The 24320-nt window shown below is 32.7% G+C and overlaps 2 protein-coding genes and 1 pseudogene across 3 annotated transcripts; 1 reads left to right on the top strand and 2 right to left on the bottom strand.

Annotated features, from left to right (window-relative positions):
• The first annotated feature begins 693 nt into the window (after window positions 1-693).
• LOC146916897 (CLP protease regulatory subunit CLPX1, mitochondrial-like) lies at window positions 694-7888 on the top strand. Its single transcript, XM_085718765.1, has 15 exons — window positions 694-2229; window positions 2631-2692; window positions 2872-2969; window positions 3067-3146; window positions 3304-3354; window positions 3754-3828; window positions 3912-3989; window positions 4705-4761; window positions 5011-5081; window positions 5203-5302; window positions 5684-5788; window positions 6291-6353; window positions 6428-6550; window positions 6641-6793; window positions 7550-7888. Exons 1-15 carry the CDS (start codon window positions 1237-1239, stop codon window positions 7616-7618), a joined length of 2178 nt encoding a protein of 725 aa, XP_085574891.1. The 5' UTR covers window positions 694-1236; the 3' UTR covers window positions 7619-7888.
• An 889-nt stretch (window positions 7889-8777) lies between these two features.
• Window positions 8778-11453, bottom strand: LOC146916896 (uncharacterized; annotated as a pseudogene). The gene is made up of 2 exons (XR_015015358.1): window positions 11222-11453; window positions 8778-9149 (listed from the first exon to the last, which is right to left on the bottom strand). The product of XR_015015358.1 is annotated as an uncharacterized LOC146916896 (transcript).
• Window positions 11454-15473: 4020 nt separating this feature from the next.
• Window positions 15474-19660, bottom strand: APO1 (APO RNA-binding protein (DUF794)). Its single transcript, XM_085718764.1, has 3 exons — window positions 19517-19660; window positions 16916-17283; window positions 15474-16605 (listed from the first exon to the last, which is right to left on the bottom strand). Exons 1-3 carry the CDS (start codon window positions 19574-19576, stop codon window positions 15771-15773), a joined length of 1263 nt encoding a protein of 420 aa, XP_085574890.1. The 5' UTR covers window positions 19577-19660; the 3' UTR covers window positions 15474-15770.
• Window positions 19661-24320: the final 4660 nt, after the last annotated feature.

Below are 24320 nucleotides of genomic sequence, written 5' to 3'. Positions count from 1 at the left end.
AATTACTCCTTCCGGTCCTATTTATAAGAGAAAGTTGGGTCAACAAAAGTTGATGTATTTAGTTAAAAATTCAGTCCAGATACATCAACTTTTGTTGACCCAATTTTCTCTTATAAATAGGACCGGAGGGAGTATGTATACGATCTTTATTATATACCACATACATTATTTAATGAATGAATCTTAAATGTTGAATTTTGCTTATAATAATAACCCGAGTGTGTATCTCATTATCAATCTATCACATAAATACACAAATTCATTTTAAATTTCTTATAAAACTCCTAAAAATTCTTATTTAACATTTTCGATATCTTTTTTTATCTCTTTCTCTCTAAGATAAGGTGTAGACCAAACATTATTCTTTTTCTAAAGAAAAAACAGTTTCACATATCCCCGCGACTCGGTTGGTAGGAATATTGCATATTATATGCAGGGATCAGAGTTCGAACTCCAGACACTTCACTTCTCCCCAATTTAATCGTGTGAACTCTAGCCATTAGGCTAGTTGACAAAAAAAAAAACAGTTTCACACTCAACACCTAACTTACCAAATATGAATATCAAACCACGTTACTAAGCAGTAACTCAAACTGCATCACATTTTAACGCATTACACACAAAGAAGAGAGAGAATAACCAAACAAACACATGACAAATGTATGTACTTCTTTCCTCTTCACATTTCTACTTGTCTTCTTTCTAACTCCATCTCTTCACCGATAAACACTCTCCCACTTTATCTTCTCTGCTCTCTCTCTCTCTCTCTCTCTCTCTCTCTCTACCTTACACTCAATACCCTCTCTCTCTCTCTCTCTCTCTCTCTCTCTACCTCACACACAATCTTAATCATAGATTACCGCAAACCCATTTCACAAATCACGCTTATAGATCCAATTTCAATATCTTTTTCATCATTCATTCTTATTCCAAACATCATTAACATCCACAAACAAAGAAAAAAAACATCATCGTACAAAAAAAAAACATCATTAACATCCATAAAAACCACTCTTATAGATCCAAATTTCACTTCTTTTTCATCATTCCTTCTTCAATTCTCAATTGGGTCATTCAAATTCTTACAAAAACAGTTAAAAAACATCATCGTATCAAGAAAAAACATCATCGTACCAAGAAAAACACACTTGATCAATCTGTTTTTTTGCCTTTTCAATCCAAAAGACACAATTTTTATAACATTTACGAGTTTTTCGATCGAAATTCTCATTACCCATGTCTCGATTCATCTCAAGATGCAAAAAAATGAAGGAAATGACGTCATTTCGCGGGACCCACATGGAATTTGGTTCAGGTAACCGTCGAACCGGGTTCACTTTATTAAACCGGTTCAACCGCGTTCAGGCGATTTCAACTCATCTGAATCACATCATAGTCGCCGGAGGTGGCAAACAATGCCGGCGGGTGGCGGTGGTCGGAGTGCAAGAAAGGTACAAGTGGGGCCGTGGTGGGTCGGATGGTGATATGCATAACCCTACCCGGAAAATCCGGGCTGAGGCTAATTGTCCACGGTGTTCCAAAGATATGAATTTGTTTTTCTCCAATCGTCATATGCAAAGTAATGGTGGTGATTCCGGCGGCGGAAACGGCGAAAATTTAGGTTCTAATGGTGATGGTGGTGATGGTGGTTATCAAGCAGTGAATTTATGTCCAAATTGTAAAACAGCGTATCATTTTCGACCGTATAATACATCACCATTACAAGGTACATTTATTGAAATTGGTAGAGTGAGTAATAATAATGGTGGTAATAGTAAAACTCAATTAACTAGAAGGTTTAAATATGGTATTGGAAAAGAGAGTAATAGTATTAAGAGTGGTCATCATGGAAGTGAGGATTTAGGTCTAAATGGCAGTGCTAGTAATTGGCTTGAAGTGTCGATGTGGGAAACTTTGAGAAATTACAATGGCGGCGGTGGTGGGAATGCTGGTGGTGGTAATAATGGGGAGCCGCCGGAGACATGGCCACCACCGGTAGGTGGTGGCAATGGGAATGGTTTGGCTGTACATACTCCTCCAGGTCCTCCTTTTGCACCTGGGATTAATGTTGTAAGGGCTAGGGGGCCGCAGGAGGGTGGTCCGGGCGGTGGTGGTAATGGTGAGAAGAATGCATGGGGAGGGTCTAATTTAGGGAAGGATTTGCCTTCACCAAAGGAGATTTGTAAAGGTCTTGATAAGTTTGTTATTGGACAAGGTAGAGCCAAGAAGGTATGTTGTTCTTCCCAAATCCATTTACTGTTATCAATACTGGCGGAAATACGGGCATGTGTGCTATTGCGTGCCCGTTTGTCTGTTTTCTATTGTGCTTTGTTGTATATATGTTCTATCGTATAGGATATTCGTTTTAATTTAGTTTGCATGTTTCAGTTTCATAATATCGATGTTATTTGAACTTATCTAATTTTAGTTTCAATAATCACGTTGTAAGTTTTAATTATACATTTGGAAAGGAATTGTGTTGGCAAATCTGTATAGAAAATTTTTCGATCATATTTGTCTATCTATTTACTATTTTCAAGACATATTGCTAATGCTTAATGCAAATGCATTTTCTAACTTATTGCCTTTAATTGTACCTCATTAATTAATGGTTTATGTTTCTGTTGAAGGTGCTTTCTGTAGCTGTTTATAATCACTATAAAAGAATACACCATGCCACTTTACCGAAAGGGTTAGTTCTTTTACTTTCACTCTCATTTTCTTTATTCACGTTCCTCGGTTGAATTTCAACTGATGCTTCTGATTATATGTGATGATAAATGTCTGGAAAATTTACGGAATGATAAACTTATAGTTTGTTCTTTTGCATTATCTATTTTATGTGATTGAAATGGTGGATTTCAATACTAGGTCGGGTGCAGATTCAGGAATTTCAGGCATATTAGATGATGACGAAAATGTTGAGCTAGAAAAGAGTAACGTTCTTTTGATGGGTCCAACAGGATCAGGTATAACATTCATTACAACTAGTTTATAAAATGAAAATAACATTGATGCACCGTTCATATCAGTATCGGCTAATCTAATCTAACTTTCATCATATAGGGAAGACATTACTTGCAAAAACATTAGCTCGATTTGTGAATGTTCCGTTTGTCATTGCCGATGCTACAACCTTAACACAGGCAAGTATTCATTTATTATCAGATAATATTAGAAATTCGTAAACCAAGTGTTCAGCATAAAAAAGTTAAAAAATAATTATTCAGATTTTTACTTATTTTGTCTTGGGACGAAATTTCTGCCGTGTTAACTTGAAATATGAAATGTTCTGATTTTCAGGCTGGTTATGTTGGAGAAGATGTCGAATCAATACTATATAAGCTACTTGCGGTACGTGTATTGTTCTGCAGGGTTATGTTGTTTGAATAAATTATCAATTCTTTCAATTTTCACTGTCAATTGTGATCGCAATAAATAGCGGCTTGTTCAAATTCCGCTACTCTTTAGCACTAGCTATAACGCCGCAATAGCTGCTATTTGACAACACTTTGTACTAAATAGCATATTGTAGAACTATAGCGATTTCTCCAAATATCGCTATGCTACAGTACCACTACAGTCGCTGTTCGACATAGTGCCGTATCTTAGAAATTGTCATAATTTTTGTTTTATGTGTATTTACTTTTTTGTCTAACAGCAGATCTTCTTTGCAAAATTTGTTCTTTCATCTCATTGTTTGTAATTGTACCTTCCTTCTCATTGCTATAACGATTATTTTTTTCTGTATAGGCAGCAGATTATAATGTTGCAGCAGCTCAACAAGGAATAATTTACATTGACGAAGTTGACAAGATTACTAAGAAGGTTATTTGTTTAAAATAATTAGATTAAGTTCAAATTTTCTCATCCATAATAGATTTTAAATGTTATGATATATATTTTTACAGGCTGAGAGCTTAAATATCAGCCGAGATGTTTCTGGTGAGGGTGTTCAGCAGGCATTATTAAAAATGCTCGAAGGAACTGTAAGTAGAGCGATTCCAGATTGCTGTTGTTGCTAATTGGTTTATAATCTCTTTTTTAATGAAATCTGTTATGGGAACTGTTAGTTACTTCAATCTTTTGCATTAGCAGCGCTTGTATCATGACATTGCAAAGATACATCGTTTGTACCACAACTAGAATAAAGAAGCAATTTGTTCACATAGGTTGATTAGGTTCTCGTAGCAATTGCATCATGAGCTTCTATTACATAATACGAGCAAGGATGTTTTAGTTGGTGTTTTACCGATAACAAATATTGTTGATGCATTATGGTAATTTCAATTAGGTTAAGAAAGTACAGAAATAGTATATTATTTTGCTTGGTGGGATCTGAATTTTGAGTTTGGAAGGACAAACAAACACGGTAGTGTATGTTTGGTTTCACATTTGGAGGAGGCAAATTTGTTTCTAGAGGTGCAAATTTTTGAGAGTTCCATAGGTGCATTATTGATTTTGACATGTTTGAATGTTTTCGAGTAAAACTGATTATAACTTGAAGCTAGAATTTGGAGCTTTTAATCTGCAATTGATTTTTAGCCTTGAATTAAACAAACCCCAAAATATCATAATATACTTTTTGTTAAGACATCAATTTATACAAATCAATTCATTGTGTGAACTGAATGTTTTTGAAGCACTAAATTCGTAAATGCCATTCTTACGGAATCCTAAACGCAATGATTTTTTATTGTCTAGATAGTAAATGTTCCGGAGAAAGGAGCCAGGAAAAATCCACGGGGTGATAACATTCAGGTATGTTGTTTTGGAACAAATATCATCTCTTCGCTCCGTTTTGTTTAGACATCTATATGATTAGACAAATTTTCTCATCTTTTTTCTGTTCGTATTTTCTTGAATCCTGATACATTTGTCTGGAAATGCATTTCTATTGTTATGGTTAATAAATCAATATTTTTTCTATTTTGAAAGCTCTAGTTTAATAACACATAAGTTGTTAATATTTTGAATAATTTTCTATTCATCTTCTATAATATTATGCAGATAGACACAAAGAACATTCTTTTTATATGTGGTGGAGCATTTATTGATCTTGAAAAAACCATTTCAGAGAGGTAATCCTTTATGCCTTAGTCTTGAAAAAATATTATTTCTTTCACTGATAATAAATGTTTTACACTCGTATTGGTTTCTGCGGAATATTCGTTAACTTGAATTATCAATCAAATAAACCAGACGGCAAGATTCTTCTATTGGTTTTGGAGCACCAGTTCGTGCCAACATTAGAAGCGGTAGAATAATCGATTCTGCTGTAGCATCATCTTTACTTGAATCGGTGAGAAATTCTCTTTTATTAGCTGAAATTTTATTGACTCGTTTTTGTTTTAATCATTATAAATCAAAATAGATAGACAGATAGATATAAAAGTATACGCATAGTTTAAAAAATTGAAACTCATAAGTAATGCATTCAAGATATTGCAGTGCTGTGTGCTTTACCAAATCCTCCAAGATGCAGCACTGACACTTCAGATTGAGGCCATGCCCAGACACCGGCACGGCACCGACACATATAGTTAAAATCAATTATTCTATTTTTTCATATCATTATGGTGTCGACGTGTCAGTGTCAGTTTCGTGTCCGTGTAGTTGATTGTTATATCTGAGAAATTCCAAATTCCAAATGAGTATAAAACGCTGTGTTAATAATTTTCAGGTGGAAAGTTCTGATCTTATTGCATATGGTCTCATACCAGAGTTTATTGGACGATTCCCCATCTTAGTTAGCTTGTCAGCCTTAACCGAAGATCAACTTATGCAGGTAATCCCTCATTGTTTATATTGCTTTTGATCCTATCATATCTCTTCCTAATTTCTCTGAACAATTAGTGTTCATAGGATTAACAAAATATGGTTATTTAACATTCGCAAGAACGTGAATGATGATATTTAACAGAAAGCTACAGGATATATATATATATATATATATATATATGGGGAATGCTAGTTTAGAGTTTAAATTTGTTGTCTCATGTCAGCGATTAGTTACGAACGGTTGCATTAGTTAGTTTCTTGCAACTGTACACATGTTAAGCCTAACCAAATCTATATAAATACAAGTTTAATAACGAATCAGACTATGAAAATCATTTTCATCAGAAAGAATATTAGAATTCTCTCTCGCTTTCTTTTTAAATCTCTAGAACTTTATCAATGTGGAATTCTTGATTTTGGCGTTCTTAAGGAAGATTTATAGTTATTGCTTATTTTAGATTTTGATTTGTAGTAAATATATGACAATGAAAATATTGTTTGGCTTGCAGGTCCTCACAGAACCAAAACATGCTCTTGGTAAACAGTACAAGAAATTAGTCGGCATGAATGAAGTAAGCATCTCCGTTTGTGTATGTTTTTGCGCGCACGTATTGAATTAGTCTGATACTTTAATCTTGCACTTCAGGTAAAGCTACACTTCACAGAGAAAGCTCTGAGAATGATAGCGAAGAAAGCAATGGCCAAAAATACTGGTGCCAGGGGTTTAAGAGCCTTAATAGAAAACATTTTAACCGATGCCATGTATGAGGTATTGATCTGGCTATCTTCGATCATCAAAAACTGTTTCCAATCTCGCGCTTTTGATATTAATTACACACAATGTTTATGTGTGCACCAGATTCCCGATATTAAGACAGGAAGCGACCGCATTGACGCCGTAGTTGTTGATGAAGAATCAGTAGGATCACTAACAGCTCCAGGATGTGGAGGAAAAATTCTTCGCGGAGATGGTGCTTTGGAGCAGTACCTAGCTAAGATAAAGGATTCAGAGGTACAATCTTTCATAAAGGCTAATTGACTGATTTTTTTTTCTTTTGGGAATGATTATTATAAAAGGCCTATCCTCAATGAGGGTTGACAGAATTGATTAAGGATCCGAGGTTTCACACGTGTATCCATTATATCCATGTAGCAACACATGTCTCCCCTGATAATCTCAGTTGCTACATGGATACACGAGTTGGATACATGGATCCATGTAGCTAAGGAGAGGACTATAATTGAGTAAAAATCGGAGTGAAAATCGGAAGAAACTTTTGTCATCACTTATATCAATCAGATATGTAAATTGTATTTCTGAACATCATATTTTGTCTAGAAGTATACTTCGATTTTTTGACTCAACTAGTTGTGTACTTCTGAACAAAATTTGCGCCTTTCGCTGATGTGTTCATCTGAATTCATGTTGGGATGGAGAAAATTCCTCCCTGAAAATCACATATTCGCAGCCCTCGTATGCCATTGGCACGCTGCCCAGTTGCATGACTTGGTGTCTCCCCTACCTACCACTTTTATTGAGTGGGAAAATAATATAGAATGGCCATAATTTTCTTTACGTAGCTACTCTGAAATTTATGTAAACGGTGCTAAAAAAAGTGAGCCCATCTCGTTGAATTAGATCAACGTAAAATTCATCCTCGATTGTAATGCACTTAACAGAATGTATTGCTAGCATTTCGATGTCTGTTATTTACAATAGTTCTAGGCCATATTTTTGACCATATATTTTTTTCTTAATCTTTTGCAGGATGTAGTAGCTGAATCAGAGTTACAGGATAGGGATTCAGATACTTCATCAAGAGCCATGAGCATGTAACATTATAGTTACCATATTCAGTGTATAATTTTTCATTGTCATTTGTTATTTGTAAAAATGACATTAAAAGAAAATTTGATGTAATTATCCCTTGTATAACAGAATAGTTACTGGTCTCAGTTCTTACTGAATAGGAAGGAAATAATAAGAAAAAAGATAAGTGTAGTGTAGCATTGCTAATTTAGGCAGCACATTATACATATTTCCATTTGTTTTTGAGGAATCTTGAATGTAATCATTTTTTTTATATGAAGTTAATGGTTATACTCATTCCTCTCTCCCTTGGATTTGTGTTCATCAAAATGGAACATATAAGACTGTCCTTACATATCTTTCTTTAAACAATCTAGCAAATATATATTGCTAATGAATAATAGTTTAATATGATAATAAATAATAAATTAATTATATTGATAAATAAATACTTGTAACATCATTTTATTACTTATATTTACAACAAAACAATCAAATCTTTCTTCCATTAGATGATGTTGACAATATGGCTGGATTGACATCTAAATTGTTATTTATTTACTTATATTAACTACATTTATTTGAATGATTTGATCAAACTTAGGTTTGTCTTGTCATGTGTTCTCTTTTACAGTGTGAACAGAGTATTCCTCTGCGTGCAACTTCAGAAATTAATCTCGAGTCAGGTCACCACAATAAGTGGCCAATAACACTTCTGCAATCCTAGGAAACAACTGTAACAAAAAAAGGTCTATCAATTTTTAATACTATTGAAGACTTCAAATTTTTTGGCTGAGAACAGACTTTGAAAAATCTTAATATGAATTTGGTCATAAGCTAATTGTCACCCTCAATTTTAACCTTAACATAATGTATCATGACACACTTATGTTCAAGTTAAATTTTGAAGATTATTCTTATTGAAAGTTAATGATGGATGAACAGATATATTGTAAGAATTTGCATGAGGGGAAGAATAACCAAGATTGAGAATTCTTGAATTGCAAAGTAGATGCTATGATTTAGAAAAATTTAGTTAAAAATTTGTTTGAGCATATATCAATGAAAAGAAATTTAATAGACTGATTTTGAAGGAAAAAAAAAACAAAAATATTTTCAGATTCTAAACATATTTAATCCCTTTTTTTGGCATCAAATGATATGACATAGAGTAACTCCACCAGACAATTAAAATTAAATACCAGCATAATATATCCATAATCTAATGGAAGTGAAAGCTTAAAGGTGCATCTCAACATCAATTATATAGCCATTGTGTGTGATAATCACTTCATGAAATTCTACATAGCAAAATTACTTATTTGGCCACAAGAGTAATAAGGCTTCATTCTTTTTTCAAACTATAGTGCTTCTTCACAGGTTCAGTTACATCCCATGTAATGTTCATTCCTTTAGGGAAAACAACTAAATTACCACCTCCAATTTCAAAAGATCCAATTGATTCTTCAACAGTAACATTCACTTTTCCCTCAAGTATATACATTGTTTCTTCTTCTTCAAATGACCATATGGAATTTTCAATGGACCACCTTCCCACCTGTTCAATGTTCATACAGATTCTTGTGTCAAAGTAACTTAAGATATAATGAAATATGAAAAGATGGCGTAGAAACATAGCACAAAACGAAAGCAAAACTACGACAGTAATATTAAATGACATAATTAAGAGAGTTTAACAACTATACACCGACGGTGAAAATGAGATGAAATATGATTGAATATCAGCCTCAAACCTATTTATGGTTACTTAGCATGTGCAAGCGCATATTTCTTCAGGTTCGATTCGACCCACCAAATTCTCTAAACTAGATGCAGTAGGGTAGCCGTGAATCCCCTCATAATACTCTGGAGTTCCTTGATATGGATTGCACATCCACTATCAAGCATATCAATCAATGATAGTTTACAGAATAATACTTCCATAACTTCAATTTGCCCATAACAGAAGAGAATAAATGATTGAGTTTTGGTTTTTGCATCAGAAAGTTGTCTTTTCATAGAGCAACATGCATTATTTGATAAGAAACACAAGGGTTTCATATGAAAAGATATATTAATTTGTAAATAAACACAATTGTTTATGAAAGAACACATCATATCAATTTGAATCTCCAATCCATGGAGAGACACTCTTTTTGGAGTGCTTTCTTTGATTTCATTATTTTGGAAATCTCTCTCAGGGTATTAAGGGTATTACATTGTAGCTTAGTACCAAAGTTAGGAGGAGGATAGTGAAAGGCTATGCTACCTTTAATTCAGTAGTATACTGCCATGGCTTCACTTGTGAGCTGTGAAAAAATAGATTTAGATTCTCCGCAATCAGGCCATTGTGAATCCTAGCCATTAGATGATGATAAAAAAGTTCGTAGTGTAATATATTTTAAAGTCGATTTGATAAAGTCAGAACACAAACAGTCTTATCTTCATCTAATGTTCAAGATCTCTTGATTGCGTGACTGCAGGGAATCCGGGTCGGTGATAAAAAAAAGGAGAAAAAGGGAAATTTTGCATTTTGTTCAGTTTAAAGTTCCACATTGCATCACTGAGCATCTACTTTGATAAAAATAGTCAAGAAGATCATAAAATTTCAAATAGCAGGAAAATATTTGTATATATGTCTAGAGATGAAACTTTCATCTAAAATTCATGTTTTTGTAAGTGTGCATTCAGACGATAAAAACTGTCTAGAAACGTTGGACAAATGTTTTAAAATCCAGACCGAAGATTGAACCATTGAGACCTCCAGGTCATGGTTCAATTGATTCAACCCTGATTCATTGGTGGTGTCCAAGGTTCGAACCTCAGACCTTGCATATATTATGCATTGTCCTTACTAACTGAGCTAAGCTCACGGGGACATTCAACCCTGATTCAATTAGATGATGAATAAATAAATGAATAAGTAAAAAAAAAATGTAAAAAATTAAAACCGGTTGAACCAGACTGCAATGTACCCAATATCAAACCAACTGCCACACTGACCAATTCCTGGTTCAACCGTTTGAACCAATCAGGTTGGTCCGGTTTTCAAAACATTGGTCTGAACGTGCAAAATTAGATCGTTTTTCCGGTTTCATACTTCAAAGCTGATTACTAAGGAATCAAACACAAAGAATCCTTAGAAAGGTTAAACAGAAAAAAAAAAAAAAAAACTTGGCAACCATCTAAATTACAAAACAAACCTCCCAAAGAACCTAAAATGTAGGGTTTAATAGCACACAACTAAACAGTACCCCTCACAAACACCCCCAGAAAACAAAAACATGCTATTGCCACCCCCCACAACGAATATGAGTATGAAACATAAAAATGATCATGACCCAAAATTTGTTATTCAGAAAAGCTTAAATTTTAAAAGAAACACATAACTAGGAGTCTAGGATCAGTAAAAAAAAAAAACAAATAAAAGCAAAAATGATAATAATTGTATAGAACAAAACTGCTATTACCACCCCCACAACAAATGAGTGTAAAACACAAAAATGATCAAGACCCATAATTTATCATGCAAAAAAGCTTGAAACTTTAAAACAAACACATCAATGGAAGCACTAAAAAAAGCAAAAAATGATAAAAATTGAAAAGAAAAATGAAGAGAAAGAAAGTTACTTAGGCCAAGTTGAAACACCAAGCTGAATGAGTTTGGATTGTGATGGATTCTTCTCTATCTTCACTCCAAATACTTCATAGGTTGCCATGGAAGTTTCCTTTGGCATGAGAAACAGAAACAAGATGGAGAGAATGAGAGGAATGAAAATGATGAGTGATAAACGTTGCACAATGGGTTTCATTGCTTTACCAAATTATTGTTTATGTTTTTCAACTAAGGTTCTATACAGGGAAAATTTCCACTTTATGGACTAAATAATTAAAAATGGGGTTTGCTACAATAGACCCACTCATTTTTGTGAAGGTCTATTTTAGCAACCAACACCTTTTTACTTGGACACAAAGCCCCTTGTTTTTGTTTTTTGGACCAATTAAAACTGAAGGACATAAATGTAATTTTCATCTATCTTTTTATTTTCTTTTTTTTCTTTCGTGAGAACTCTAATAGTGTGTTTGGATCACCAAAGAAAGTAAGAGGAAAGATTGTAAGAGGAAAGATTGTTTAAGGAAAGAAAGTGAGTAGAAAGTGAAGGGAAAGTGAGATGATTATTTAGTTGTTTGGTATCAAAGAAAGTGAAAAGAAAGTGGAAGGAAAGATAGATATATGTTTTGTTAAATGACAAAAATATCCATAGATATATGTTTTGTTAAATGACAAAGAAATGTGCCATTTAGTAATTTTATAATGTTAACCTCAATCACAAGCTTTCTTCAAGCTTTCTTCGCTGTCATGGGTTGAAAGTTTTAGAACATGGGTCCCACCAAAAAGATGCTTTCTTTCCATTCTTACAAAGCAACCAAACAATGGAAAGAATGTGTTTCCATAAACTTTCCATTCTTTAAGCTTTCTTTCCTTCATCTATCAATGGAACCAAACACAGCCTAAAAGTCCCCCCTCATTCTCTTCTCTTTCTTCCTTCTCTTCTCTGCTAGTTTTTGCTTGCCGCTGTTGCCAGACATCACCTTCCTTCAACATTGTGCTTGCTTCCATTAACTTAAAATCAAATGCAACAAAATTGACTAAATCAAAAGTAATTCAAAAGTGACTAATTCAAGAGAAGTGACTAAATTATAAGTAATTCAAAAATGACTAAAAGTGCCTCTGGTTGCATTTTGCAGAATGTTATCTTGCTCATGGTAATGTCCACATTTAAATAACTAGTGTCCACATTTTGAAAGAGGCTTTAGCATTGATTGCAGACATCAATGGGATTCTAATTGTAGGTAATTCACTGTTTTGATTAATAAAAAACTATGAGCACAGGTTATGTGAAATTACAAGCAGTACAATAGAATTCTGCAATATAGCAGACATCAACAATTCCATGAAACCAACCTACGCATGATACACTATCCAAATATATCTTGATAACATCTGAACTGATTTCACAAATATAGCTTTTATGTGCAATTCTCTTGTTGATATGAAGCACCCAAACTGAATCAAAATTCAACCAAAAATATTTTGTACAACAAATCAAAGGATTTCACAGAATTCATCCTGTTTCCAAAATTCAACCAGAATTAGGGTTTCAGCGGGAATAGGAATTGAAATCGAAAATCGAAAACCGAAATCCGAAATTGAAATTGAAAACATGATTCCTTTAACTGTGTTTTTGAGATTTAGGATTGATTCAAGATGAAGGATAGTTGATACGCAGGGAAAGTCGTGAGAGGAAGGAGCTTACAACAACTACTCAGAAGACGAAGGAGATACCAAAGGGATGGAAGAAAGAAAAAAGAAAAGAAAAAAAAAAGAGAAAATTAAAAAATAGGCAATTACATTTGTGCCCTTCAGTTTTAATTGGTTCAAAAAATAATACAAGGGGCTTTGTGTCTAAGTGAAAAGGTGTTGGTTGCTAAAATAGACCTTCATGAAAATGAGTGGGTCTATTGTAGCAAACCCCATTAAAAATATTCGTTTTGAGGAGAAATAATTAAAAATAATATAATTTTCCTTAAAAAAAAATAGTATAATTAGTAAAAAAAAAAAAAGTAACGTTAATATAAATTAGATTGCCTTTTCAAGGCCGAATATTTTGATTTTTCTGTTTCCAAGGGAAATTGACTCCAATAATTCTGAAAAATGAAAATACAAGCAATGTTTTTTTAAAATTTATTCTTCTCGGTAAACTCGTATTCTTCTAAACAATTCATTCTTTAATAAAATTTATTAACTATATATGAGTGTATTTTGTCAAAATATATATATATATATATATATATATATATATATATATATATATATATATATGAGTGTATTATAGTTTTTCAACATTTATCGATAAATTTATACATAATCAATTAATAATTGTTTATAAGAAGTTCATGTGTAACAAAAATAATTGTTCTTTATTCTCTCTTATATATACTGTCAACCTCTGTTTGACTGAAATAGAATATTCTCTCTTATATATTAATAAGAAAAGTTATAAAATTTGTAAGAAAAAAAAGAAACATTATAAAATAAATAAACCAAATAAACAATGAATTAATTTTTAGATTATCATTCTCTCATCAATTTTGTAAAAAAGAAATGTTTAAAATTAACTAAAAAATTGATACTTGTCAAAAAAAAAAAAAACTAAAAACTTGATAAATTATATTTTCATCTATCAATCAGCTAATCCTCTTCCTCTAAGAATCAATTGATTAACAAAAATATTCAATAATTAATATGGGACCAGTGGATTAATTTTCTTTTTTTTATTACAGCAATGGATTAATTTTTTAAGATACAAACATGATTGCAATTTTTGAAGATCTTGATAATGTGTCCCGAATAAAGAACAAAGCCATATTCTTTATGGTATCTGATAAATAACAATCAATCCGGCGTTGCATAGATCCACTTGTGACATTCTCATTGCATGACCCAAACCATTTTTCTAAAGAGAAATGATATTTGAACATCCATTTTTCAACAACTTTTGTGATAACTGTCTCTCATACTCTCATTGTACTTTTATTCTTTCTCTTCATTTTTCTCTCTCTATTGTTATTGTCCAATAGAAAGAGAGGAAAAAGGTTGTCACCAAAAGTTGTTGGAAATTGGTTGTCAAAATATCATTCCTCTTTTCTATAAGGGCAATTAGAGGAAGAAAAATGATATTTGAACAGTCATTTTGTGACAACTTTTATGATAATTTTTTTTTCCTCATACTCATGTTACATTTTTACTTTTTCTCTTTATTGTTTTGGTTTTTCTGTCAATCCTTACAATACTCACATTGCATTTTTACTTTTTCTATCTGTTACTTTAGTTTTTGTGTCAATCCCTACATTTCTTTCTATATTTTGGTTGTTTCACAAATTATAAAAAAAATAGTTGTTAAATAACATTACTCTTTGAGGAAATAGGTAAAAGAAACATTTGTCTTAAAGAATTACAATCAAAAGCGATTCAATTTGATGTAGAAGCTCCAAAATGAAGCTTCAACTAGAATCAATCTTGGACACTAAAATTGCTTTATGTCTATGCCACTCAAACAACTTTATAAGAGCATCAACTTATGATTGAGCAACTTATGCCACTCTCTCGTTCTTTTTAAGTGTCATTTTGAAATAATAACACCGAAATAAAGAAGTGGATTTTAGGACATATTTTAGAAAAGATTAATGTTGTATTGATATTATAAAAACGGAAAATAATTTGATTTAGAAAAATAATAAATGAGACACTTAAAATGAGATGGAGTATTTTTGTTTTTTGAAAGAAAAATGAGGAGTATTTGTTTCATGAAGAAAAACAAAACGAGCCTTAGGATATGAAAAGCTTAAAGAGAATTCAATCCCAAAGTAACTGATTTTTGTTTAACCAAGTTTTGCAAATGAGAAAATGCCAAGATATTAGAATAGACCATACTAGCATGCAATTGAGATTTCAAGCTCAAAGTTGCTGGTTTTGTTAGACTATAGAGGGAGGAATATGAAAGCCAAAAATAATAAATCTGAGAGATTTATCAAAGTCACTAAACCTTTTCAAATTATAAGTTTTTCAATTATTGTCCCTAACAAGTTGTTTCTTTCCTGCCAGAACCAGATTTTATTGGTCGACGGCAATTCATGTGACGTTCGTGATCAAAGTCCTCGCGATGAATAGCATAGCTGTTACCACAAATGCACTAGAGTATAACTGACTTGAGAGTTGAAATGTAATTGCAAGTAAAAAATTGTTTCCCATTCACAGAATGATGAAGTAACCAGTTTAAGATGGAAAAAATGTGAACCATCTAGTGCTAACATTATTGAATTCTATAAAACTCAATTTGATTTTATTGTATCCATAACATACACTAAATTAACACATACATTAATCTTCTTACATAACTACTCACTAGTTTAAGCCATTATACAGACAAATTCACACACCAAAATTTAGTGATATTACCTACTTGTTCTGCTATTGTCTTTATATACATGTTGGATACCTCAAAAGGTATCATCCATTTAAGAAATCAAACATTTCGTGTTGAAGATTTCTATCATGCTGAAGACTATGCATGTATAGTTGCAATAACACACAGCCTGAAATTTTTGAAATCACATATCAAGCAATCATTCCTGCCTCATCGGTGTCTGGAATTACAATGTCAAGCCTCATCAACGGTTTGTACTCGTCCGGCATACGTGCACCAGCTTGCACACAAACTTCTACTACGGCAGGAGCCTTTCCATAATATCTCTTCAGTGCAGCCTTTATGGGAGGTCCATTAGGATCTCTAACATGCCACACATAATTTGGAGGTAAGACTTCATCCATAGTAGCATCTTGCCAACCATGTTTTCCATCTCTCCATTGATGTTTAAATGATCCACAAAGCTTAGCATTGTGACCCCACGGTCCCACATGAACCTCCGAGCAATAACCGCATGCTTTCACCGTGTATTTCTTCATCAACTTCTTGACACCCTTTCTGACAATTTGATATGCATTGATAGTTTCTTGAGCAATTTTAGGTACGTCTGACAACGGTGGAGGTGGAAATCGATCACAAGCTCGGTAAGTATCGAAGTCGATGACAGGAGAGAACTCTGCAGCATGCAATGGTTTAGGCTCCTCTAGATGTCCGCCTCTGTCAAGTACTCTTCTCCCTACCATTCGTATGGGATTGGTCCTTCGGCGAGATGGATACTCCGGGATATCCACACCGGCTTGAATGCAGAGCTCGACAACAGCTGGAATCCGGTCATATTCAAACCGTGTATCATGCATAATGCGCTTACCAAATGGGTCAAAGAGATGATATGACTCAATCGGAACAAGTATATCATTGACGTTACCCCTGACCCAAGCATGAGAACTATGACGTGTTGAACTGGTACGGCCTTCGCAGTCTAGAATGGAGTGACCAGTCTGAGCCACATGTACTTCCGAGCATTCACTGCAGAAATCGAGTTGACAAGAACTTAACTCCTGCATCGACATTAAAATAAAAAGAAAACAAACGCAACGAAACTTGGACATTGACCAAAAAAAAGAGTAAAGACTCATTGTGGTCCTGGAGAAAATGGGATAACTTGGTCACTAGCAGTAGCAGAACATTACGACATTTCGAGTTTAGTTCAAGTAGGGATTAAATTGTCCCAATTTATTTTTCTCGATGATTAAAAGTTGCTTTTATTTTTCTCACAGACCACAATGGTCTTCACTAAAAAAATAAAAAACTAGAAGATAGGCACAGTATGGTGTACCTACAGCCATATGCAGGAATGACATGCAAAAGCTGGGAAAGACCTTTAATCAAAAGCTTCCAAGCATCAAACACTTCATAAGCGACGGGAACTAAGTCAGGAACAAGCAAACCATTCTTTGGAGGTTCAAGAGGTTTCTCTATTCCCTTGCTAGCAAGTTTTCTTTCCGTCTTTGCAGCCTGTTTGATTTGTTTAAAGGGAATAGGGTATGGTTTTTTCTTCCCTTTTGGCAACTTTGGTGGGAAATCGACATTTTGGGTTGACTCATTCCGTCTCCACACAAATTCGTCAGGTCTCAGCTTCCGATTGGAACAAAGTATTACTCCAGGTAATGCCAATCTACACTTGTCGAATTGTTGACACTTAAACTGCAATGAAGACAAAGATAAACTACTGAGAGGGGAAACAAATTTTTCAAGAAAATAACATTACATAATATTCGAGAATTGTTCGGCCTTACTATTTATTCCTTTTTGCCACCTTCTAATGTGACATGTTTTATTGAACATCTCAATCTAACCAGGTTTCGGAAACCAACATTTATGCTCATAGGATTTGAATTGGTTGCAGTCAAAGTACCATGCAATCACCGCAGTCGGATGATTTGTATTCCAACTTTACCAAATCATCACATTTTAAATAAAACTCAAAATACAAACCATCTGATCTTGATCTCAACGACCATGATCTGCCGACTGCATAGACTGCGAATGCATCCAATCCAAATCCTGCTGATTTAATAATATACACAAATAACATATTCAAATTTCCAATTTGGTTGGGCTAGTTTACTAAGAGAGTTAGTTATCAATATATTTTTCTTGATTTCTTTCTATTCATGAATCAATCAACCATGGGACGGAATCAGTCGCTAGAAAATCACTATATCAGAGAATAATCATATTTCAACAAAGGTTCATAACATCTAACGAATGGAAATAGTAACAAATTCAATTATCTATACGATGGAAAGACCAATTATAAATGTATAACTAGAAATCAACTTTTTATTCCACATACGATATTCAACATTGTATGGAGATGAATAGCTTTTGAATACGAAGAGCAAACAAGTGTAACGCAGAAAAACCATTGCAGTGAAGCTAATGCTGTAGAATAACCGAGTAACATCTCAAATTAAACTTCACCTTAGATTAACACTGAAATCAAATATGTAAACCTGAGATTATTCAACTCACAGACATTAAGATTGAGCTCTATTATCAGTTACACGCATGATGAAAGTATCAACCATTTCAGATAAATTTCTCCAGAAGAAGCATTTAATAATATCTTATACAAAACTTTTAATAAAAATAAGTTTTTTAAACAATAATTTCTTTTTATGAGCTGAACTTACTTTCAGAAGCTGTCTCATTTGACTTCTCCATAAACATATTAAAGTTGATAAAACATTAACTTTATGTTAATTGACAAACTTTTAGAAATCCGAAACTAATCCACATTGAACCTACTCCCTCCGTTTCAAAATATAAGCAAAATTCACTTTTTAAGTTCATTCATTTAATGATGTATGTGGTTCATAATATGGACCACATACATCATTAAATGAATGAACCTAAAAAATGAATTTTGCTTATATTTTGAAACGGAGGGAGTAACTCAATATATCAATCATTGGTTAACCAATACCATAAAATTTTAGCTTGAAGAAACACTTTGATTTCCTCTGTTGATTGATTTCCAGAATTACCAATTATTACCTTTTGTCCCCAAATATAAGCTCTATTTAAATTACTACAGTACAGACATCTATTATCTTAGTAATATCTACATACAAAATAGACACATTAACTATACTATCTGTTTTATTTTTATTTATGTTATAAAGAGCCTAGAAGCAACTTATGAAGCACGGACACTCCTCAGATTAGGCGTATCCTGGTGTCTGACACGACACCGACACATATAATTACACTGAATTATGTATTTTTCTCAAATTATTAGCGGGGTCGGCGTGTCAGTGTCCGTGTCATGTCCAATATCCGTGTTAGTATCCATGTTTCATAGGAAGCAACACACTAAGGTCGGCCTATTTAGATTGACTTATTTAAGCTTCTCTACTACCATATGCACTTGTGAGGCCGTTTGGAAGAACCTATGAAAACAGTTTATGACATGTTTATAAGTTGTTTTCAGCTTATTTTTATAAGCTCTCACAAAAACAGTTTGACTTTGTTTTTATCTCTTGTTATGAAAATAGCTTATAACAAGCGCTTATATATGATAAGCGCTTATGGTATAAGCTGCTAATTAAACTGTTTATCCAAATATGGTCTAAGTGCGAAGAATATGGCCCCTAACTGCTTACATTATCTATTTTTTTTTTAATACAATATCCGAAACAGAATGATTGATGAAGCTAGGTAGCTTATCTACCAGCATAAACACTTACAAAACTGTTCGAGAAAAAACTATGAAAACAACATATAACATATTCATAAGTTGTTTTTAGCTTATTTTCAATATAGCTTAATAAAAATAGTTTATACCATAAGCTGCAAATTAACGTGTTTATTCAAACAGGGTATAAATAGAAAAAAGAAATATAGATAGAAAAAAGTAAAAGAATAGAAGAACCTTGAAAGAAGGAGAATATGAGTAAGAAGCTGATAAGTGGTAGCACCCCATAAACTCCATATTGTAAGAAACACCTGAAGATGAGAAAGAAAACGAAAACTGACTCACTTTCTCATAAGTTGTTTACTGATAGAAAAAAGGTTAGATGCTGAGTTCAGTAAAAGAGCTTATATGGGTTTGGGATTACTCTCCTATCTCTTTGTCTGTACTTGCTTCCTATTAAAAAAGGGGGAATTAGTCACTTTAGTCCATGAATGGGGAAGATTAGTCAATTTAGTCCCTGAATGCAGATAAATTGCAAAATAGTCCCTGAATGTAGACTTTGTTAGTCAATTTAGTCCCTGAATGCAGACTCTGTTAGTCAATTTAGTCCTTGAATGTAGACTTCGTTAGTCACTTTAGTCCCTGAAATTGACCATGCAGGGATTGTTTTGCATATTATCTGCATTCATGGACTAAATTGACGAATTGTTCCCCATTCAGGGACTAAAGTGACTAATTCCCCATTAAAAAAGGTTAGGACGGTGATTGACTGCAGTCGGCAACTTACCACATTCACGTAGTCATGCATTCTCGGCCGTCCGATCATGATCGGATGATCCTGATTTAAGAACAGAATTATAAATAAAAACTACGAGTATCAAAAAAAGTTGTTGGATAATGATTTAAAATGATTAGTAAAATGATGTCCTGTGAACTATGTTGTTAGGGACATGGGTTGGGGTTAGAAAACTGGTTACCCGATTTGTTCAACTTTCAACGGATTGGATTCGTCATCCAATTTGTATTTTAACTGTAAAACCTAGACCGAACCAATTCGATTGCAAATGAGTTGGATTCGCTGGTTGTATGTTTAAAATGAAAAAAAAAAAATATTGACGGAAAAAATAGATTTTTTTTTTTTAATTTCTATACAAAATTGAGGTTTGGAATGAGAGTATAGTGTAAATAAATTTAAGGTTAGGTTAGACTCATAATTGGTTTGTAACCGGAAAATAAAAAGACACTAGACAGATCACGTGATAGGTTTTGCGATCCAAGTGGATCTTGCGGTACATTTGGGAACTTCAATGAGATTTTTTGGAAACATTTGAAGTTCATCGATTTATGATCCATGAACTTTTGAAAATTGGAACTTTTGAAATTTGCAATTTGATTCTGTTCCGTTTTTTAAGCTCTTGACAATAAAAGAATGTTATGATCCATTATAATCCCTCCATCTCATAATACTTGACACAGTTGACCTTATTACGCATGTCAATGTATAATTTTGAGTTTAAATATCTTGAATAATATATTAGAAAAAATTATGAAAATTTGATATCTTGAAAATACTCATCGAGATAAATCTAACGACATCTTATATGATATTATTTATCTTTGTATATTAGTAGAAAAATATGATCAAAGTAAGTTAGGTCAAAATTACACATTTTCAAATGGGTCATCTATTGCGGGACAGAGAAAGTAGTAATTTTTGACATAATGGAATGGATAGCCAGGATACATAAGCACAACTAGAGAGGACCTCTCAACGAGCTTACTAAGAGAATACCCTAACCTATAATAGTTTGTTCTCAATTACAACCCAATAAAATATTCATTCATATATTAAAATTAAGTTAAATAGAATTTTAATAATTGATATAAGTTATTTATATTTGATTTAATTTAGGTCTTTGAAAAATCCAATATTTTATCATTTATAATGTATTTTTATCTTTTTTTGGTGGTGATCGAGATTTGAACCCCGGACCTTGCATATTTTATGCAGTTATTTATATTTGATTTAATTTAGGTCTTTGAAAAATCCAATATTTTATCATTTATAATGTATTTCTATCTTTTTTTGGTGGTGATCGAGATTCGAACCCCGGACCTTGCATATTTTATGCAATTATTTATATTTGATTTAATTTAGGTCTTTGAAAAATCCAATATTTTATCATTTATAATGTATTTCTATCTTTTTTTGTGGTGGCCGAGATTCGAACCCCGAACATTGCATATTTTATGCATTGTCCATACCAATTGAGCTAAGCTCACGAGGAATATAATGTATTTCTATCGGCCTAAGAATCACCTATTCAAGTTTCACCAATTAAACATAAATTGATTTATAGAAATGGAAACAATTTTATAATCAACAACACTTCACATAACATCAAGATCATCTCTTTTCTTCAGGAAAAACACAAGATCATCTTCAACTAACACACACACACACATGTATATATAGATTTGGAGTAAGTAAACAAACTTACTCTTTGAGTCAAAATATCCGCCCTCTTATATATATATATATATATATATATATATATATATATATATGGGTTTTGCTAGAAGCCACCCTTGAAGGTGTCTTTTAGCAACCCACACCTCAAGGTGTGATTTCCACTTTTTAGTTATAACTTTGCTAAAAGACACCTTCATAAAAATTAGTTGGTGTCTTTTAATAAATGCTCATAGAATAACTTGCTAAAAGACACCTTCATAAAAGGTGTCTTCTAGCAAATCCCTATATATATATAGGTTTTGCTAGAAGCCACCCATGAAGGTGTCTGTTAGCAAGCCACACCCCAAGGTGTGATTTCCACTTTTTAGTTATAACTTTGCTAAAAGACACATTCATAAAAATTAGTTGGTGTTTTTTAGCAAATGCTCATAGAATAACTTGCTATAAAAGACACATTCATAAAAGGTATATATATATATATATATATATATATATTCTTATTTATTAATTTTGTTAGGTCTGCAGCAATTTAACCTAATATTTTCCAGCTCATTTGCTGTATTAGGTTAACAGTAATTTAACCTAACAAATTTCATCTAAAAAAATGCATCGCACCAATTTCATTCCTATCCTCCTGCCTTTTTTTTGACAATATTTTGTACACTTATTTAATACTAAAAAAATGCATCGCACCAATTTCATTCCTATCATATTGCCCTTTTTTTTGACAATATTTTCTACACTTATTTAACACGTTTACAAACCTAATACCCTAACTTCCATGCAAACTCGGCTACCCTAATCCTTATTTATTAATTTTATCAGGTCTGCAGCAACTTAACCTAATAATTTCCCTCTAAAATGCTGCATTAGGTTAGCAACAATTTAACCTAACAAATTCCATCTAAAATGCAGCGCACCATTTAACCTAACAAATTCCCTCTAAAATGCAGCAATCCTTAATATTTCTCCCCACTGATGAGTTTTTCATTCCTATCCTGTTGTGTCATCGTTTGTATATATTTATTGTTTATATAAACTTTTTTTTGACAGTTGTTGTACACTTATTTAATACATTTACAAACAGAATACCATAATTTCCACGCTAACTTGGCTACCCTAATTTTTGCACTTATTTTCATTCATAAAACCACTATGTTAGAAAACTTAAACATTCAATATTTCAATTCATCAAAAAGGCTTTGAGCAAGTAACATGTCATTCTTTTGTACTCCATTTATTATTTTCAAATCATTTCAATTGACATAAAATATTTGTGTGAACTTCTTGTTGCGCTTATTCTAATTAAATTCTAACATATCTCAATAAATTTCTAAAAATCATTCTGTTACTGTTTTTGAGTTTTGACACAAAGTAGCTTGAAAAATATTGTGAAATAACTTTGATCTTGTGTGAAGCTTTGCTATGATTGTACAAGACTCAATCGGTGTAATGGTATTCACTTCTACTTTCTATTCTATTTCTTCTGGTTTGTATTATAGAGAAGTGTTCACTATTATTATCAGTATCTATAGGTAAAGTTGATATTTGGTCTACATTTTCCATTAAAATAAATGCTGAACATCCTTTAGATTGGCCCGTAATTTTAAGAATAAATGAATATTGATAATATAATATTATGTTCCTATATCTATTTTAAATTACGATCAAATAAAAATAAATAATACCTTCGACGATGAATTTTTATCGCTACTCGAATATTTTGTAGTTTTTATCGTGATAGCGACTCATGATAAATTTTTCAGAAAATTTCTCGAGAATTTAATTTTCAGTCTCTTCCTGAAACGGAAAATTTACCGCGCTTAATTTTTAAAACAAACTCCGTTTTGTATGAAATTTTTTGTATAGACTCATAAAATTATTGATGATAGATTTATGCAATAAAAATATTTTTCCCATCGAAAATTTTCTCATAAGAACCAAATGTAACTAGTATAGTCAAATGAAGATTGGCTTGTGAAAGAAAATATCCTCTCCCCCATATTCTTTCTCACACGGCACCCACTATACATTTTGCATGGTTCAAGTCTTTTTACTTAGATATTTTAGTGTGAGACTCCACCTACACCCTTGTTTTCCTATAAATGGAACCCATTCCATTTTCTTTCCTCCCACCTCTTTGTCTCTCACGTATCTCTCTTCTCTTTCTCCTATCTTCATACTTCTCTCTTCTTTCTTCCTTTTCTTTCACGTTTCTTTTTCTTCCTTCATTCTTCTCTCTTCTTTGTTCTCTCTACCTACTTCTCTCACTACAAAATTATAAACCTCCCATCTCTCTTGATCCTTCACCATCCTTTTCCTCTAAGTATGAGAGGCATACAAATTGTCATCCACATCTAACATAGAAAGAAATTCTCATATCAACCTCTCACTTCCTCTTCTCTCATTTTCTGTTTATCTCTTTTTGTCTCTCTTCCACAAGGTGTTCACTTTTACATACACATATACACCATAACCCAAAAGCTAGAGTCAATCAAAGGTTTGTTTCTAAATTTCCCATGTTATCCCCTAACCTCTTCTCTAACGATTCCTTGTTTCCATGTCTTC

Source organism: Medicago sativa, chromosome 6 (genome assembly GCF_051527215.1).
Source record: "Medicago sativa cultivar Bolivia chromosome 6, Bolivia_mono, whole genome shotgun sequence".
Lineage (NCBI taxonomy): Eukaryota > Viridiplantae > Streptophyta > Magnoliopsida > Fabales > Fabaceae > Medicago > Medicago sativa.
The sequence above is the reverse complement of the archived record's forward strand: the minus strand, read 5'-3'. Positions and strand labels throughout refer to the sequence as shown.